The following is a 19,584-nucleotide window of genomic DNA, read 5'->3' as shown; positions in this document are numbered from 1 at the left end:
TAAATGAATGGGCGGGCATATTGCCACGACCAATCCTGTTCATCTAATACATCCGTGTATGGAACCGGCACACTCATCAGAAACTGGTTTCGATCTTCTCCCATTTGACCGCAGGCTGCTGCTGAAACTAGGCACATCCACACTTGATCCTATTGAGCGAAATCATGGATTACATTGCCATGCCTTTTCATCACTTTTAAATAACAACAATAATAAATAATATATATATTATTTTTTACAATTTACATAAGCATACTTATTTTACGATTATAAAATTGATTTATACACATAAAAAATAGACTTATATATCAAGGGACAAGAGAAAATATTGGAGCAGGCTTTGAAATGTATAAACTAAAAATCAAGATTGCTCTTTGGGTCAGCTCCAGTCATGAAATTGTGCAAAATAAAGACCCTGAGGTTACATTTCTAAGGAGTCATTTTTGGAATAGAGAAAGCAAAAGTTTTAAAAAAAATACTTGCAGTGTCCGTTAGAACAGACATAAGGCAGAAATGATTTAAAGAGGGGCTTATCAGCACAGATAGCTCGACTATGAGCAGAGCTGAATCCTTTTTAGAGTTTCTCCCTCATTCCATCCATCTCTGATAACATTCAAACATCTGCTTCAAACCCTAACTGTTAACTGTTGCACCCGTCTGACTCAAAAGTACGGTGAAGATAACTTTCAACAATCTCCACATGCCCATAACTTTCTTTCAGAAAATTTCTTGATTATCGAGTATATAATGTACATGTGACATTAAATGGACGTATTTCTGAGTAGAAGGTATCTATAACTGCAGACTCATATCTAAATAAAGAAATCTATCTTTATGTACCTGATGAACCCAAGCCAATAACAATAACTCTATTCACTGACCGGTATCAGAATAAAAGTAACTTTTGGTGCAACATGCAGGTTGATGTTGCCATTACAGCTGCTTTTACCAAAGCAGTAATAGAATCAGAGTTCACAGGTGTTGGTCAGCTCACAGAAAAGGCAACATGTTATTGCTTTAGTGTAGGAAACATTGTCTGAGTGAGAGTTTGACAAAACAAATAAAAATCTTTTAGCACTGTGCCTTAATCAAAAGGCATCTAGAAACTGTGAAGAACTCTGCTCAAAAAGCCCCTATGTTAAAAACACTCAGACATTGAGTGTAACAAAACATAAAAACTTCTCAGGTCATTTATATATCTAGAATATTTACAGTGAACTTAAAAATGCATTTCAAGACATTTAACAATGACAATTGAGCCTCAACTGACACACAACCCCCAGTATTTCTATTAAAATTCTACTCTGTGAAGTGAGTTCAGGTGAATACTAGGTCAGCAGAGCAGCAGCATCACTTTCAATTAGAGATTATTGTCTGAGGGGGAACTGTGACTTCCAGCGCTGTTTTTAACCACATCTCTGTTTAATCAGCTGAAGAGCACTTACAGCTCAGCAACTCGAGGATCACAGACATTTTGACAACTCCGGAGCGTGTGCAAATGTAATGGGATTTTTACTTTGCACTGAATTAATTAAACAGGAAAGGCTTATCCACCTGCCTTTAAAACACCAACAGGTCATTATTTAGCCAAGCCATCAGAGCATGATAAACTACAGTGCAATGGAGGAAAAATGAGTGTAAACCCAGACGATGTTTGAAATGGATTTTTTAGAGGAACTGAGGAATTATGTTTTTTTTTTTCCAGATGATTAAAGGTGTAGTGACACCTCTGTGCTCTTACCTTTGACTTGGTAGATGACAGGACAGTGATCAGATCATATCAGATATCACTGTCTTTGAAAACCTAAATCCTTGTCTGGGTGGGTGGGATTGTTCTCCGTCACTGAGCTGGATTAGACTTGAACGTAGAATCTGTTTCACCCCTAACCCCTTTAAATAGGATTTCTTCTCAGGGTCTTTCGAACAGTCCCAGCATGTAGCACAGTACAGGACATTGACTTAAACAGGCCTAAGTTTCCTCTATTGAGCCACCTATTTGTAACATCTTACCTTCATTCAATCAGTTTGTCTTCCTTTGCACAAAATATTGCACAGTCTGGTTTTAACTTAAATAATTAACCTCTTGCTAGATCACTCTGTCATAACAGTGTAGTATTTTCTTTCACATTTAGACCAGACATCTTAAAAATGCCCAAGTTTTTTTTTTTTTTAAAAGCTGCACACATTAAAACATGTATGACTTCCTAGCTGTCTTAACGTGTTAAACTGTAGAGACAACCACAGTTTAATGCAGTGGCATTCACTGACATCTGTGAATTTCCATCTCATTACTAATTGGCTAAACTGCTCTGAAACGGGTTCTCCACTGTTTGGCACAGTTTTAGTCCTCTTTAGCTGAATGATCTAAATCCCTCTTCTCCGTTTCCTCAAACACAGGCTAAATCCGCTCACCTGAAATGTACCTACATAATATCTTTCTACCCTGCTCCTGCATGTGTAAAGATCCAGGTTCACGTGCAGCATTCAGTGAATGCAAGCAATATTTTCTCATACGATCAAGCTCATGGGATCAAAGATTATGTAAATGCTTGTGCTGCTGTTTTGTGCTTTTAGACACCTACATCAGATAATCCACATTCGATCTGTAGCCTGCTTCTGAGCTGCACTGTCACTCAAAAGATTGAATGAAGTCAAAATGGTGATGATTTTACTTTACTATGTATATAAGCCTTCATTAATGTTCGCCTTCATGGTTCAAAATATAATAGCTTGTACAAGGATTGTAGGATAGTTGTCAATAAAGAATTGTATCAATTAAGAGTGAAGGTTCATACTTTTGTTGTCAAATGTTTGAGAAACATGCTTTCCTTGAAACCAATCATGAATTCAGAGTTGAACAATTGAATGGTTCCCAGTGATTCTGAACATGATTCCTCATCAGTAATCACTCCCGCTGCTAGTTACACTAATAGCTTCTGCCAAGTTGCTCCGTCCGATAATCAGGGTGTAATCTTCACCAGCTAATGAACTGCCAAGTAGGATTTCAGGTGCAGATTAAACCTCGACCTGTAGCCCCAACCTTTTCACCACACCTGCTGCACGAACAAGGGGAAAGAGGGGAGAGTCAGTGACTTTAAAGAAAGTGTGTTCAAGACCCTGATGGGACGATGATTTCTATTTGTCCTGGTTGATGGAAGAACAAGGAACAAAGAAAAGAAGAAAATATATGTTGGATGATACCCAGTTGGATTTACTTTATTGCCTTCAAGTCCTCATTTAACTCACTGCAACAGCAAAAAAGTTCGGTAAGTGCTTATATATCAATATTAATTATATATGGTATCAATCTGGATGTAAAATTTTGTCTTTCTTAAATAAAACATAAGCTGAAAAACTATTTATCGACAGATTGCTGATATTATTTATTGGTTAAATGTTCTGTCAGTAAAGATCTGCAGATTTTTGTTCATAATCTTTATATAACACTATATAACACTACACTAATATTTTATATTTTAGAATTAGTTAAGAAGTTAAGTTAAAGTTAAAGTTAATAAGTTAAGTAAATTTCCTCACATTGTAGATTTTTCTTTTGATATTATAAGAGTTGTATTTTACAGGCAATGAGATCAGTTATGTTTACGTATTCCACCTGTTTAAACATATTTCAAAGATTGTCCAAAAGTGCAGCTTCATTAAAAAAGGAGGCCAGTCGTCTATACATAAATCTCTGGTATCAACAATCAGTGTTAATTGGATTATGTTAAGACAGGGAAGCACATACGCAGCCGATAGTATCACTTTACCACTGAACCAGGTCATGACGGAGCAGCTTATGACATGAAATGTACGTCTGCACCCAGAAAGACTTAACAGTTATATAGTGATCCACTTTATATTACATATATATTCTATATATGTTGGCCCAAAGAAAGGAACCAGGCTGAGGAAGTGAAAAGACTGTGGGCTGCTCAGTCTGAGCTTAATGTTCTCATTCCTGGGCTTGCAGCTCTCCAAATCCCTTGTCTGACGCATCTGAAATAAAATGCCCTCTTCAGTAACTTTTGTCTTTTGAACAGCAGGGTGCAGCATATTACAACATTATTCCCTTTCCACTTTGAATATTTTTCTCATCTGGAATTTAATCCATCAGGCTTTGTCATTAGGCTTACGGCATTTTGCACACAGAGTAATCAAATGTACTTTAACAATCAGATAGAAAACAGCTGAATTATAACATTGTGCTGGTGCAACCATTATGGGAACAGGATGTTAAATGTGAAAGAAAGATAAAGCAAAAGCAACATTAAGGGTAGAATATAATGGCAGATTAAATCAAATTGCATCCCAGGGACTCTGTTATCATCGGATCTTTGAGTAAAGAGTCCCATAGGTCATAATGATTGGACAGGCTCCCGTAAAAATCAAGTAATTTTATCCATTAATCAGAACAAATGGGCTAGATGATTCATGGCCCTTTTAAAATAGAAAGAGAAGGAAATTAGAGGAACAGACCAGTTTACTCATAACTATTGTAACAACACAATGTTACAATGTAAAATCAACTGGTGAATGCAAAACATATTTCAGCACTTTCACTGATGTATTTACTGGTCTTGTGTGTGCTAGGAAAAGGTGCAGCCATGGACATCGGTGGTTTGGAGACGGTGGTGGCAAACTCTGCTTATGTCTCGGCCCGTGGTAGCGTGGACGGAGCTGCAGCAGCCGCCATGCGTGACAAGAAGATGCGAGCCAGGCTGAAACTCCCACACATCAGAAATTGTGAGCACATGAAGACAACTGTAGACTCGACCTTTGACAGCATGTGTGTCAAACAGCCCATTGGCAAGCGCCTGTTCCAACAGTTCCTGGAGAGTGACGCAACCCATAAGAATGCTGGGCAGCTGTGGAAAGACATCGAAGACTACACCATATGTCAAGAAAAGGACCGAGTACAGAAGGCCCAAAAAATCGTCAATAAGTACTATGACTCAGCATCAAAGAATTTTTGCAGCTTCCTGGAGGAGAAGGCCGTCACTCGAGTGAAGGAAGACTTCAAAAATGTCCGTGGTGACCTGTTTAAAGAGAGCGAGCAACAACTGCTCAAACACCTGGAGAAGGCCGTAGATGGCTTCAAGAAGAGCATGTACTTCCTGCGTTATGTTCAGTTCAAATGGTTGGAGAACCAGCCTGTTGATGAGGAGTGGTTCATGGACTTCAGGGTCCTGGGTAAAGGAGGTTTCGGGGAAGTGTTTGCTTGCCAGGCTAAAGCAACGGGCAAAATGTACGCCAATAAAAAGCTGGAAAAAAAGAGGCTGAAGAAACGTAAAGGCTATGAGGTAAAGCACTGATGGGGCATTTAATGGCCCACTCATAGATATAAGAAAGAACAGAATGGGAGACAATATTCCCCAGTGAGTGGCACAGGTTTACTTTTCACCACAACAGCTAATGCAAAGAAGCTTGTGACTCTCTTAAAGACCTCACAAAGCAGCTCAGAGCCAGACATAGAGACTGGACTCAAGCCCACTGCTTTTAAAAGCATCAGTGGATAATGAACACTAAGTTCTTTGAGTTAGTCCACCTTCTCAGACATAATACAATACATTAAAGACCATGCACACCAAAACATGGGTTTTCCATTGTGGCTGGTTAGCCCTCTGCTCAGGTTGTACCTTCATATACTATGTACTAATGAGAGTAGAGCTATTTCTGATAGAACTTGTAGGAGCAGGATAATCACAGGTGTAACTAATAACATTAATGATGGCTTAGTTCCATTTAGGTGTGTCAGTAAGCCAATATGCACAATATACCTTTTTCACAGCAGACATTTTTACTTGTTATAGAAGGGAAAGCACAGATATTACATATTACAATAATATTAATGACGGCAGTTCCATCTAAGCATCCCTAAGGTGTGGTTGACCATGTGCCATCGAGTAAAACCTGCAGAATGATTGCAATCCCTCAAGCAAGCCATGCAAGAGAGCCAGCATTTAAAATACCAGGTCCCTGAACTGTATGCATAAACACCAAACGCCTTAGTTGAATTCAACTATTCTAAATGTGCAATTAATTGTACCTGTGCTTTTCTTGCTATGACATTGTCAAAATGTGAGAGAAAATAGGGCCAGACCAGGACCTTTGTATCAGTCACGCCCACATGAAATGTGGCAACTAATCGGTCACTGGTTACTGTTTGACAAGTCAAATGAGTGAGAATGATGTCAATCAAGCAGTCTGTTCACACCCACAGAGTCCTCAAAAGATGTCTATAGCAAACAGGCAAAATAAGTTAAAACACCCCTGTAGCTGCATATGATAGGGCTTTGATTCTTTCATAGTTGTTATTACATGTTCCTGGTTTTGTTGGACTAATCATGTTCTGATTTGTGTTTAGGGAGCAATTGTGGAGAAGCGCATCCTCGCAAAAGTTCACAGCCGCTTCATCGTGTCGCTGGCCTACGCCTTCCAGACCAAGACTGACCTCTGCTTAGTTATGACCATCATGAATGGTGGAGACCTCAGGTGCTTCATATAAACACAAATACAGCTTTACACACAAGCTGATATCCATAGCTTGATAGTGCCTTTGAATGACATGCTACATACTGGTCTCTGTAGTCGCCAACATGGGAACTTATTCCACTCTACTCATCTCTACTAATCAGCCTAAGTACAGATAAACCTCACAGCTAATATACTGACTAGGCTCTCACGTGCGTCATGCTTTAAGTCAGTGAATAACTTAAGGAGTCCTTAGCTTCTCTTCTTTCTTCTACCACTCTTTTACTTTTCTTAATTTCACAGAAGCTTCAGAAAATACTGTATAACATCCTCCTCCCTCTCACAGGTTTCATATGTATAATGTGGACGAAAAAAACCCTGGTTTTGATGAGAAGAGAACACGTTTCTATACAGCTCAGGTCATCTGTGGGCTGGAGCACCTTCACCAGCACAGGATCATCTACAGAGATCTGAAACCAGAAAATATACTGCTGGATGATGCAGGTGAGAAGAAAGAAAGAAAGATTAGTGGGTGAACCAGCCATCTCTGGTTTCAACCCTGGCTTATCTCATGAAACTGGTTTATTATAAGTCAGTGTAAGTCACCATGGTAACCTGTGCTGCACTGCTAACCGCAGGTTTGGTTCAGAGGATTGGATAAAAATGTGCATTTGCTCACATCAACAGGATCTAAACATGGACAAAAATACTGCCTTCACATTAAACACACATCATAAAGAGCAGCGAGGTCAGGAGAATATGAGGAAAACACTTTACAAATAAAACATATTGAAAAAAAATATATATAATTTTTTTTTATGAAAATGACCTCTCAAGATTTTATAGACATGACGTTTCAGTCAGACTGATTTTATCAAGGATTAATCAGGCATTCTATTAATGTTCGCTTAGAGTTAATACCTACTGTGCATAATAGTTGATGGTCTATTTAATCTCATTATGCCACTTCAGTAATCAAAGCCTTCTCACTCAGGACACGTTCGCCTGTCAGATTTGGGTCTGGCTGTTGAACTTCCACCAGGAAAAGACAAAACTTCTGGATATGCAGGAACTCCAGGTAAGTGAACAAAATGATATTTTAAGATGAAGTAGAAAGGTCATTGTCACTGTGAAAAAAAATATCTGTACTATCATGTAAACCATTTTTTTCTAAGCAAGTTATTGTGTATGAATTTGTGTTGTCTATGAATAAAGGCTTCATGGCTCCAGAGCTGCTCCAGAAGAAGCGCTACGACTACACAGTGGACTATTTTACTCTTGGAGTGACAGTGTATGAGATGATCGCAGCCAAAGGGCCCTTTAGAGTACGAGGAGAGAAGGTACAAAACATATGTCTTTTATGGGGAGAAATATCCTCAAATCACCTTTTTGCTTTTGTCCAGTGCCAGTTCTTGGTGGCCAATTACCTCACATTCAACGTTCATTTGCAAAATGTTCTCTTTCTTTAGGTTGAGCATGAAGAGGTAACTCGCAGAATTTTGAACGATCCGGCTACATATACACCCAAATTTAGCAAAGAGTGCAAGGATTTTTGTGAAGGTCTGTTGGAAAAGGACCCAGAGAAACGCCTTGGGTTCAAGAATAATGAGTGTGCTGAGCTCAAGAATCACCCCTTCTTCAAAGAGATAAACTGGGGCCGTCTGGAAGCAGGTGGGTTATGTCTACAAAATCATCAACACGCAAAAATACATCAGTTGAAGCACTGCGATAAAAACGTTCATAAATTATTTAAGCAGTAATAGCTTGAACTTGAACAAACATCAGGACACACGCTCCTTATGCTCTGACTCTGTGAATTTAAGTGAAGGTTATGATCTCTTATTAATTTCATCTATCATATCCTATATCTATTTATATTTCTGAATGAATTAATGAATAGTGGATAAGATAATAAAGAGGGAATACCGAGTCCAAAGAAATTCAAGATATGAATGGCACCAAAAGGGGTTGAAATACGAAGAAAACAAGTATTTGCCTCACATTAAATTGTTGATGTCCTCTGTGTTCCATCTAAAGGCATGCTACCACCACCATTTGTCCCTGATCCTAAGATGGTCTATGCCAAAGATATTGACGATGTGGGCGTCTTCAGCTCAATCAAAGGTGTGGTCATAGATAACAAGGACACTGAGTTCTTCAATGAGTTTTCTACTGGCAACGTCCCAATCCCATGGCAGGAGGAGATGATCGAGACCGGTGTGTTTGGAGAGCTGAACATCTGGGGAGAGAACGGCAAACTACCCGGTGACCTCGACCCGAACTTTGTGGAAGCCAAAGGTGGAGGATGTGTACTCCTTTGAGTTGAGGCAGCTGATAGAAAACGAGCAGAGAGATGGAGGAAGGTAGAAATTTAAGTGAAGAATATCTATTGAAATTAAACACATCTAGATTTGGTATTTGCTCTTTTGGTGCCACTTGCTCATAATCTGTAATTTGTACAATAATCTGTTGTTGTACTGAATAAATTTGTCTATTTACATATATAAATATATAAATATATAAATACAGAATAATATGTACCTATATTGTAATGGTTATGCAGTAATATTGTTGAAGTGTCAGCATAATATATCATCAATATATCACAAGATATTATGTAACAGAAAATGTAAATATGGTTGCACTAATAATAATGGCCGCTGTCATCTTTGCATATGTCAATATTTTTGTTTAGTAATTATATAAAAATTGAATAAAAATTATTTTGTATAGAAAAAAGATGCAATATTTATATAATATATATTATTTGGACTAAAGACAACTGTGTTGATATAATGTTATAACAAAAAGTATCATTGTAATTATTAAGGCAAATATTGTAGATAGAGTTAAAAGCAATCAATAAAATGTTGCAAAGCACAAATATATGTGTTGGTTCCTCTCTTCATGGCTCTGCTATCCACATCAGCGTGTTTGTATCAAGCCATCAACACATGAAGAAAAAGGAAGAAAAATTAAAATAGTCAATTTTACCAGAAATGAATTTCTCACTCCTGGTTGTAGCTTACATGAAAAGGTTGGATTGTCCTTTCTAACTATGAGAAGGAAAATGAGGCACTTCTTGAATACTACGTTAAATGCTCCTTACAAATGGAATGACTCACAAAAGTCTTTGAAATTAAAAATTTGAAGACATTATGCCTGAACCCTCTGAATGATTTTTGGAATTGTCTTCTTTAATTCTGCACTTACGTGTTAATTTTGAACACTAATGTGTGACTGAAATCACCAACACACCTGCTTATTTCAATTGGCTCAGTTTTGGGGGTCAAGGTTAGTGTAAATGATTAAATCACGGCATATTTCAACTCTAACTTTAAAAGTTCATCTTAAAGTAACATTGAGATTAATGCAGCACTAAAGGTGAGAGTGGGATTATATTTAATTATGTAACTTTGTCAGGTATGCTGAGAAAGAGAAAGAGAGAGAGAGACATAGAGAGAGAGAGAGAGAGAGAGAGAGAGAGAGAGAGAGAGAGAGAGAGAGCTGTAATCTTAGCAGTCAATCATACTGATTTATTATACCATGAATTGAAGCAGTGCCTTCACCGAAACTCTATTACATACAGTACACAAACACTGACTCTGCAAAGTAATACAACGTCACACTATTTAAATAGTGTATACTGAAAGCACATAACTGAACCATGAATCAGAATGAATCACATGTATCAGAATCCAAATCTAGCTCAGTGGAGAACTGCACAAAGGTCTTGTCAAATATGTAAGATGTTAAATTATGAAAGTCATCTTAATTGACTACCAGAGAGATCACTTCATTTACTGATCAATATCAGTAGACATGTGTCATTTGGTACTTGGATGACTTCCTGATATAGTGTACCTGAATACAGTTAATTAATTGCAGATATTGTGCAGCATCATCATCACATCAATCATAACACTACAGCAGCTGCTCCTTTCATATAAGATTTCATTTGTAAAGTAATGTCATGTAATTTAAAAATCAAACACAGCCGTGTGTTCTTGTGCTTTGGGAAAATTCAGGATGAACAAGCTGGGCCAGTAACACCCTATAAGAGGAGGACAGGGATAAACCAGTATAGATAACGTTATATAATTTTATATTCGGAAATCAAGAGCCTCCTTTTGAATATTATCGGTTGGTGTTTTATTTCAAATCTGTCATTTGTATGGTTTCAAAAGAAAGACTTTGTTTTTGCTACACACATCTCTGCTGACAGCCTCTTATCAATGTAAAAGTTTGAGATTTGTCACCTTTTGTTATTTCTCATTTGCTAGTTATTTAGGTCAAATAACTACAAGAAAGATGTATAGTTTCAAGAACTTGGGTCTTCATGGGAACTTCTGAGCGTTAACCTGACACTAATACAGACCTCTCAATCAAACCACACTTCCAAGACCAAGTTTAATAATCAAATCAGATTGACCTTAAAATCTTTAAAATACAGAAGATGTTTCTGTCTAATGGGAAAGAACATGACCTCACCCTCACACCTGCGTGAGGACGACCAGTTACAACTATTTCCTGCTAAGCTTTCCTTGTATGCATTACCTTATTGTTTAAAATCTAATATCTGAAATCATCATGTTCACAATATAAACATTTATTTGTTTTTGGTTATGTAATTGATGTGTCTCACTGTCAACAACAGTTCCTAACTGACCTCAATGGCGAGTGATAACAGTGTCAGAGGTTGCAAATCAAAAACCCTCTGAGGGTTGTTCTAAGTGAACTTTCCCTTTAAGCAAGGAGGTCAATGCGGACACAACTGAATAAATATTTCAGCTGACTGAGGGAAGGGCAAGGAAATAAAATATTAACAGACAAAAGATTATGAGTTAAAGCCTGAATCTCTGTTCAATATTGTATACAGTACAAGTATATGACAGAACTTTGAACTGCGCTTCTGATTAATGGTCGGCTGTAGAGAATTCACTTTTGATAAGATACAGACTGTATCTGCGAGTTTGAAGTTTCTCATAAATGTTTCTGCTTTCAATATCTCCAGAATATTGGGAAACTGTAAATACAAAGTGAATATATTATTGTACTGCATATACATCAGTACTTCTAAATCCTGTTTGATGTACACCTCCATATGTTGCTTAATGTATAAAGACAATGATAAATAATAAGGGTATGTTAGAATAGCACAGCACTGTACTATGTCAACACAACAGACATCATTGTTAAATCTATATGCTCCAGTATAAGAAATGTATTTACAAAGAGCAAGAATTTGAATGCATCTTTTGTCCTGCTTCAGACTCGTTAATGCTTAACCAACGCTAATATAGACACTTTCTGCCTTCAATAAATCACCCACCAACTGCTTTTTACACAGCTTTCAGTGTTTGCTCTGCCCTCTATTCAGTATTTCCCCATAAGTATTTGCTAATGGAACTTGAAATGACCTGCCTAAAATCACAAGCTACCAATTCCTCAAAAGGGAATACAGGCAGGAAGACAAAATGATGTGAACAACCAAAAAAAAAGAATGATACAGAGTAAACCTAGATTACAACAAGAACATCACTTCAGAAGAGGTTTTCCAATTATTCACACCATGGATAAACCTTTCTCTGATGAAGTTATTTAGTAATGCATATTTTTATAACACATTTTGCAATTATGACCATAGTGCACTTGTGAAGCTTTGTAAAACATTACCACTGAATAAAACAATTAATTGTAAAATGTCCCCAAAGCAATCAGTGCCAAAGGATCCCTGTGCATTTAAACATTTTGGTTAATGGGTTTAAAGCTGTGATAACTGTTTCTGCCAATCAGAAGAGGGAAAAAATGCTCATTGTATACTTACATTTCTATGGTAACGTGCCAGGCATGTGAAATGTCATCAATTTTGGGCGGGAATAGCAGACTTATAATGTAGCTACAGCCAACAAATCAATGTTCAAATTAGTCCAGGTTTGAGTGCATGAGAAAAAAAAACCTGAGGCAGTTCTCACACTCCCAAAATGTATATCAGATACAGAAGTTGCGAATAGAGCTCCTCACAGAGGCAATATCTATTCGTTTTGCTAATTATTAATAGAAAATTACTTTCAAGATGAAAGAGATCCTTGAGGTTATAGCACTTTTCCTTGGTTTTGGAGGCTGGATATTGATTTTCATATCACTACAAGATCAGTATTGGAAAGAATCCACCACAGATGGCAGCGTAATTACAACCTCCACAATCTATGAGAATCTCTGGATGTCTTGTGCAAGTGATTCAACAGGGATCTATAACTGCCGTGACTTTCCATCCCTTTTTGCTCTCCCAGGTAAGTAAAAGTAGAAGTTGTTATTGTCTAATAATCTATTTGTGATCAACCTATACTTTTCAGGATCTTAGAAAATTAATTAAATCAATACCTGCTGTTAAAAAAGGTGATAGTTACTAGTGATTAATAAGAAACTGCTTGGACTTATTTTAATATTTTTCACATTATCATTTGTGCTTTCAGTTTTTCTCTAATGATTTAGCTGTATGTAATAGCTGAGTATGCATTTTCTAGCCTGTAACTTCATACTGAGTGAAATGCAGCTTCATATTCTGATTGATTGAGGCTCTGTAAAGTTTGTGAAGCTTGAAAAGTTTATTTTTGTTGAGGTTATGTCAGAAAAGGTAAATCCACTTTATGGATATTTGCAAAGACATACTGTATATAGTACTGGCGTGCTGAATTACATTACATTACATTAAGCTTCACAAACATTATCATAGGGCTATAAGATTATCAGTATACTGTTTAGGTGCTTATTTTTCCACTGATTTTTTATTGTATCCATTGCATTTAATGCCATGATGGTGGACTTCGATTAACCCTAAATCTACCTGTGGTAATCACATGCTGTATTTGAGAAGCAGTTAATAAGCACTTAAGTCAATCTGTTCTTAGTTGTTATGAAGTGGTGCTTCATTTTTAAGTGTGGGTTACACCTAAAAATATAATGTAATCCAGCACCATCATTAAAAACTCTCTTTAAAAATGTGTTTAGGTCTACACCTTTTAGAACAGAGTCAAATTTCAAGTAAAATGGTGGTTTCTTCGTCATGATAAAGGCCTGATAACCAACAATGCTAAATTAGTTAAAATAAATGAAGACAGTTTTTTTGGGCTCAGCTATCAAACAAGCAAATAGGTTTATCTGTGGGGCAGCAAACCTGGTCATCTGGGGGTCGGTATGTGGTGATGCACCCTCACCCCTAAGTACCACACACATTCCCATCATCCCTTGGACAGAGGGTGAACTGAGGAGCCAAAACGTGACTTGAATCCCATCAATAACGGTTTGATGTTATTGATACAGTGTTCAAAGCAAACATCATAAGGTGACAAATAGCTTTAAGTCTATAGACGTTTGTAAGCAGGTTGGAAGGTTGGACTTCACCTCTCTGTTGTCCTTTAAGTTGGGTAAACATTTGGAGTCTTTGAAAAGGTTCAATAGAGTTGAGAATAATAGGGAAACTCATAAGTTGACTATTTGGAATTAATCATTGATCTCTAGTTTTCTGGAGCATCTTAGCTCAGGGTTTGCCGAGAATTGGTCTAGCACAGTGAGTCTGTGGGGCCAAACAAATCCACACGTTTGTGCAGGAAGATAGCTTGAGAGTCAACGTTTGTCTTAAGTGTTCCTCTCTCTGGATAACACTACACGGATTGGACACATAAAACAAGGAAATATGAACGCGATAGTGGAAGCTTTTGCCTTCTTCCTGGGCTTTCTTGGCTGGCTGATGGTTGGGGTTGCCCTTCCAAATCGATACTGGAAAGTCTCTACAGTGGATGGTAACGTTATCACCACATCAACCATCTATGAAAACCTATGGATGTCCTGTGCAACTGACTCTACAGGAGTTCACAACTGCCGGGATTTTCCATCTTTGCTTGCACTTAATGGTATGTGGCCAACACAGTAACTGTTTTATAAGTATTGATGACTACTTATCAGGCTCAAATCCAAATCCACCCAGTCAAGGAACTGGATTTTGAAGAAGTGATATAACAAACAAAAAAAACTTTACTCTTCAAGCAGCTTAGTATAGAAATGGTGTAGGGAAAATAAGTTTTGTAGTAACAGAGCATTTTACAAAAAAAGAAAAAAGCTTAAAGTTCATCCTCAAGGTGCATAGGGGTGATAATGTTATATACAATAAAAAAAGTTTGACCTGGAGATTTACACTGAATTAAGCTGAATCTTATACCACTGGATCCAACCCGACAATTGAGAAATTCGTCTTTGCCATTGTTTTCCTCCATGTCCACTTGGTCTAGATGTGATCTTGGTGTACCTTTAAAAACCTATCAGGAGCATTCTATTGTACTCTGTAGTAAACTCTGTAATCTGTAGTAAACAGGGGTAATATAAGATGAGAGAGGATAATCAAGCACAACCGCAGTGAACTCAGATCAACTGACACTCATAAAGTGATATCAACTTTAAACCGATTTCTAAGAACTGATATTAATGTCCAACTGCATTTGTTTGAACCTGTTACCTACTTTGGCAGAACAACCTGTGCTGTAAGGCAAATGCAAACTCTGAATGCTTTCTTGGTGTCAGCCAAAATAATGTATCAGACCTTTCTACTACTATTCTCATTTTGTTTGGTACTAAGAAAGTATCAAGGTTGGATACCCACCCTAGTTCTGAGCTAAATTTTTTGCCACACCCCCATCTCATCACAGGCAGAAATATACTCTCTAGCTCCAACATAGTACATATATTTATGTTTCATAAAATTTTTGATTGAAAAGGTTGATGAATTGGTCAGGAATCAAACCTGAGGCAGGTGAGAATCCTTTCACTGAAACTACAGAGGTATATACAACTGTGACTATGGTTTATCTCTTGGAGAATGCTGGATGATTGGATACGTTCAAGTAAATATTATTGGTCTAGAATTGTGGCTGAAGTTGTGTTTTGCACAGAGTTTGCCTTTTATCCTTGTAAATAGAGTTTGCTATAGGACTCTGCCTTTGATTACAAAGCCAGCAACAATACTAGTGAGCCTCTAGCAGGTTCACACCCACATCGCAACAACATAGTTATGCTACTGATGCAACAATGAATGTCATCTCGGTAGCTAAAGCACATATTTTTAATGCAATAGGAAAAATATGATGCTTGCAGCATCAGCATCAACATTACGATTACTAATCCAATTATGCATTTAATTTGTTAATTTTTTAAATTGTAAATACATTCTTGTGTCTATGTATGGAACATATTGTAAATAAATACATCATTGTATTTTTTATGTTTGTGAACAGGATACATACAGGCCTCCCGAGCACTGATGATCGCTGCCATTGTGTTTGGGACATTTGGGCTCGTGGCTACTCTTGCAGGAATGCAGTGCTCTAAAATAGGAGGAGAAAACTACGTCCTGAAGGGGAGGATTGCTGCAATTGGAGGAGTGTTCTTTTTACTACAGGGTAAAGACAACAGAATGGCAATGTAACAAAACAAGCATGAGAAAATGTTTGGTCAGAAGTTTCATATTTCTGGTGTGTAATGAAGAAAGGCTCCTGCGCTTTGAAATGACTTGAAATCGTCCAGTTTCGGGACGCTAGTTTACAACAATAGAAAAATAGTCTCTGCAAGTATTGTGAAACATGGGACTCATGAGAAATTGATTTCAGAAAAAGAGTCAAGCCTCATCTTAACCCACAATACCTGGAGATGTAAACATGTCTGATACTCCAATCTCTGTGTGCAGAAGACAAGCTATCAGAAAATGGGTCGCCAGTTCAAAAGGTTATCCCTAATCTAACAAGCCTGCTCAAGCACTAAAGCCTGATATTATCAAAGGTCTATGAATTGTTAAAATAGGTCACACAACATATATTACAAAAAGTGATGCAGTGAAAGGAGACAAGGAATATCATGGACCTGTATGTCCACAAATAAATAATGAAAATAAGTAATGTTTACTATGTTGACCATCTTAGTTTAGCGTGTTAGCATACTAACTCTTGCTAATTTGCAATAAACACATAGTATAACTGAGGTTAATGGGAATTTCATTAATTTTGCAGGTATGTCATCATAAACCAAAGTATACCAACTGAAATTTTGACCTGATGATGACGCTAGACGAAAGGTCAAGGGATCAAAATCAATTCATGATCTAAGGGCATCTGTAAGAAATGTAATGGCAATTCAACTAATCGTTTTCAAGATATCCCAATAAAAAGAAAACATGTGTACCTTATGGTGGTGTCAGGACATCACCATATATCTGTACCAAATTTCATTGCAATTCGAATTGTCCAGACATTTCACTCTGAACCCAAAATGTCATCCTGCTGGTAGTGCTGCAGGAAATTTCAGGGGATCCCCAAAGTTAGAGAGATTCATCCTCTGGGAACCATGAATGACAATCAAGTAGAAGTAAAGATATTTCACTGAATAAGTAAAAAAAACTTGATCTGCTGGTGAAAGGTCGGAGAATCATCAAAGAAACATGGGCTTCACTCTCTGGGGCCATGAATATCTGTAACAGTTTGGCATTGCCATCTCTAGAGCCAAACAGCTGAAAACAACACTCTGACCGTAAAAGGTCCTGAAATTCACACAAATTCACAAAGAAATATGAGCCATTTAATTGTTGTTGTCAAGACCAATACTAAGCGAGGGGTGTAATAATTGTAATCAAATTTGAGAGGCTTTTAAATTATATTACATTTTATTTTTATTTTATTTACATAGTAATGGTATTCTATTAAGATAACTTATAGAGGAGAGTTGATTTTAAAGGAGAAATTGCTCCTTTGATCAGTTTCAGATTCAGTTTTACATCTTACATCGCTATCACTTTACAATCTAAAAACTCCAGGTTTCAACATTATGTATTTTTTAAATGTGTGCGTTGTTTGCATTTATACCAACATTCCTCTTGTCAAAAGTAAACAAGTGTCTGTGCTTTGTAGGGATGTGCACCATGATTGCTGTGTCTTGGTATGCAGCCAACATCACACAGGAGTTCTTTGACCAGTTTTATCCAGGGACAAAGTAAGTAAATACAAACTGCATCCATACTTCATTGACTTTAGAGAAGCTGAACAATAGCTGAATGGCACAAAGTGATGTTATTGTTTACCATGAACTAAATAATAATACATAGAATAAGATACATGTTAAATATTATTGTATCACAGATATGAAATCGGAGAGGGCTTGTATATCGGTTGGTCTTCAGCCACACTTGCCATTTGTGGTGGTTCATGCCTGATATGTGCTTGCAAAATCAAAACACCCAATGAGAAAATGTGAGTATCTGTTATTGAATATCTTAATTAATTCACTGGGTATAGTAGAATTGGCACATATCTTACTAACTGCAGCATTCTTTTGTGTATTAGACCGTATCCATATCAGCCCTCTTCCAGAGGACGTGTGCTGTCAACTGTGGAAATGTCTCAGTCTGTCCCAAGCAACTATGGAAGAAATGCATATGTCTGAAAGGTCATTATGAAGGAAGGAAAACCGATGGGGTAAAAGTCAATTCAATGGCTGGATTATGTGTTTAATGAAGAAACAGTTTATTATTCTAAACGCTCTATGAGAGGGCAGTATTTACAATGGAAAATGCATACTCATGATCACTGTACAGAAGTAACCATGATTTGACTTGGGGGATTTACCGGCTTTATCTAAACCTTTTAGTGCCACATATTTGCTGTATATGAAATGTATGTGAAAACTGCTTCAATATTCCAGCGTATATGTACCTCAGTAACTTGCTGTGGGCTTACTAAGAGAAATTGCAACATAATGAGTACAAGATTACAAAATACATATTGACATGTAACATGTCCAGCATGTGAAGGGAATCCCAGTACAGGACCATTTCTATCACAATAAACTAGAAATATCTTTCATTAACCAAGTTTTCACACTACTTACTTTTCCTTGCTTATATCCTATTGATAGCAAAGGATTACTTGATCTTAAGAAAAAGGTTGCAAGAAAGTTATGAAAATTGCATCTGGTCTTCTGATCTCTGGGGGTGTATGACTTTGACAACAGTATAATTTTTTTAATGTTTAAGATAAAAACTTATCTGACTTTTTTACTCTGACTAGGAACACATATACAGTAAGTCAGATTTATTTAATCATCAGATCATCTTAAACTGTTTTACAATTAATTGTTTGTGTTCAAGCATATGCATTTAGTGTGAGTATGTAGAGTGTTATAATCTTTTGTTGTACCTTAAATCTACCTTGCATCCTTGAACTTGCCTCAGGTTCTCTGGTAAAGAAAGATGAGGTTTGCACCCCTTTCCACAAAATACAATGCAGAATATTGCTGTCAACTGTGGTGAATAATCATCCTATTAGACGGCAATTTCCAAGAGAAATCTGCGCAATCTTGATAAATGATCCGGCTGATGTTAGAGAAAATAAAGCTCTCAAGTAGAGGTATCTAATATCTGACTCTGTAACTTGGACTGTACAAAAGTCATAAAGAGTCATTTTAACATGGAACTGTAACCAATTTATAATCACAGTACACCAGAGGTCTCAGCCTGGGACTTTACTCCCACCTCAGAACCAGAACACTTCAGTAACAAGGTTGAAAGAAATGGAAACATAGCCTTTAGGTTTTGTGCATTTTTTTTGGCAAATGTGCATATTTCAAGTGATATGTCAAATAGTTTTCTAATCTGTGATTTTACATATGTTCCTGTAGTTTTTAGTATGTTTTATACACAAATAAATATCATTTTCAGTGAGTGATTCCACAAAAATCTGGATGTTGATGGATGAATGTTAATGAGGGATAATGATTTTCACTATTTTAGATAATAAAGATATCCTATTTGTCATAAATCCATAATTGATCTCAAGGTTGCTACAAAATCCTGCCTTTGCTCCAATCTTTGATTAGGTCCACTACTACACATGTAGACCCGGAATAACAAATCTACCACGCTTTTTTTAAATGTAAATTTTAGGCATCAGTGTACGGATCACTAAGAACTAGCCAAGAAAAAAAAAACTGGTTGAATATGCCATCTGCTGGAAAGATGTGGTGTCACATCTGGGATTGCTTTTACTCTCTACGGATTCGAAACAAGCTCTTTGCTGA

General features: G+C 37.0%; 2 protein-coding genes across 3 annotated transcripts; both read left to right on the top strand.

Annotated features, from left to right (window-relative positions):
- The first annotated feature begins 2,829 nt into the window (after window positions 1-2,829).
- grk1b (G protein-coupled receptor kinase 1 b) lies at window positions 2,830-9,273 on the top strand. 2 transcript variants are annotated; one of them, XM_042431365.1, is made up of 8 exons: window positions 2,830-3,266; window positions 4,591-5,300; window positions 6,365-6,492; window positions 6,818-6,975; window positions 7,466-7,549; window positions 7,687-7,811; window positions 7,941-8,142; window positions 8,509-9,273. In XM_042431365.1, the coding sequence occupies exons 2-8, from the start codon at window positions 4,605-4,607 to the stop codon at window positions 8,790-8,792; spliced, it is 1,677 nt and encodes a 558-aa protein (XP_042287299.1). In that variant the 5' UTR covers window positions 2,830-3,266; window positions 4,591-4,604; the 3' UTR covers window positions 8,793-9,273. The 2 variants fall into 2 exon arrangements, with proteins under 2 accessions (XP_042287299.1, XP_042287298.1); XM_042431364.1 differs by lacking the exon at window positions 2,830-3,266 and having other exon boundaries at window positions 4,186-5,300.
- A 4,894-nt stretch (window positions 9,274-14,167) lies between these two features.
- On the top strand, window positions 14,168-18,375 carry LOC121910909 (claudin-15-like). Its single transcript, XM_042432295.1, has 5 exons — window positions 14,168-14,384; window positions 15,759-15,923; window positions 17,421-17,502; window positions 17,649-17,759; window positions 17,853-18,375. The coding sequence occupies exons 1-5, from the start codon at window positions 14,168-14,170 to the stop codon at window positions 17,950-17,952; spliced, it is 675 nt and encodes a 224-aa protein (XP_042288229.1). The 3' UTR covers window positions 17,953-18,375.
- Window positions 18,376-19,584: the final 1,209 nt, after the last annotated feature.

Source organism: Thunnus maccoyii, chromosome 13 (assembly GCF_910596095.1).
Source record: "Thunnus maccoyii chromosome 13, fThuMac1.1, whole genome shotgun sequence".
Classification (NCBI taxonomy): Eukaryota; Metazoa; Chordata; class Actinopteri; order Scombriformes; family Scombridae; genus Thunnus; species Thunnus maccoyii.
Note: the sequence above shows the minus strand (reverse complement) of the source record. Positions and strands in the feature narration are given on the sequence as shown.

What these genes read in the sequence shown, in the direction of transcription:
- grk1b (XM_042431364.1), top strand. Translation starts at nt 4,563, where the DNA reads ATGTATTTACTGGTCTTGTGTGTGCTAGGAAAAGGTGCAGCCATGGAC. An exon ending in ATGAATGGTGGAGACCTCAG is followed by an intron (nt 6,493 to 6,817) that starts GTGCTTCATATA and finishes TCCCTCTCACAG; the next exon opens with GTTTCATATGTATAATGTGG. An exon ending in TATACTGCTGGATGATGCAG is followed by an intron (nt 6,976 to 7,465) that starts GTGAGAAGAAAG and finishes CTTCTCACTCAG; the next exon opens with GACACGTTCGCCTGTCAGAT.
- LOC121910909 (XM_042432295.1), top strand. Translation starts at nt 14,168, where the DNA reads ATGAACGCGATAGTGGAAGCTTTTGCCTTCTTCCTGGGCTTTCTTGGC. An exon ending in CAGTTTTATCCAGGGACAAA is followed by an intron (nt 17,503 to 17,648) that starts GTAAGTAAATAC and finishes ATTGTATCACAG; the next exon opens with ATATGAAATCGGAGAGGGCT. An exon ending in AAAACACCCAATGAGAAAAT is followed by an intron (nt 17,760 to 17,852) that starts GTGAGTATCTGT and finishes TTTGTGTATTAG; the next exon opens with ACCGTATCCATATCAGCCCT.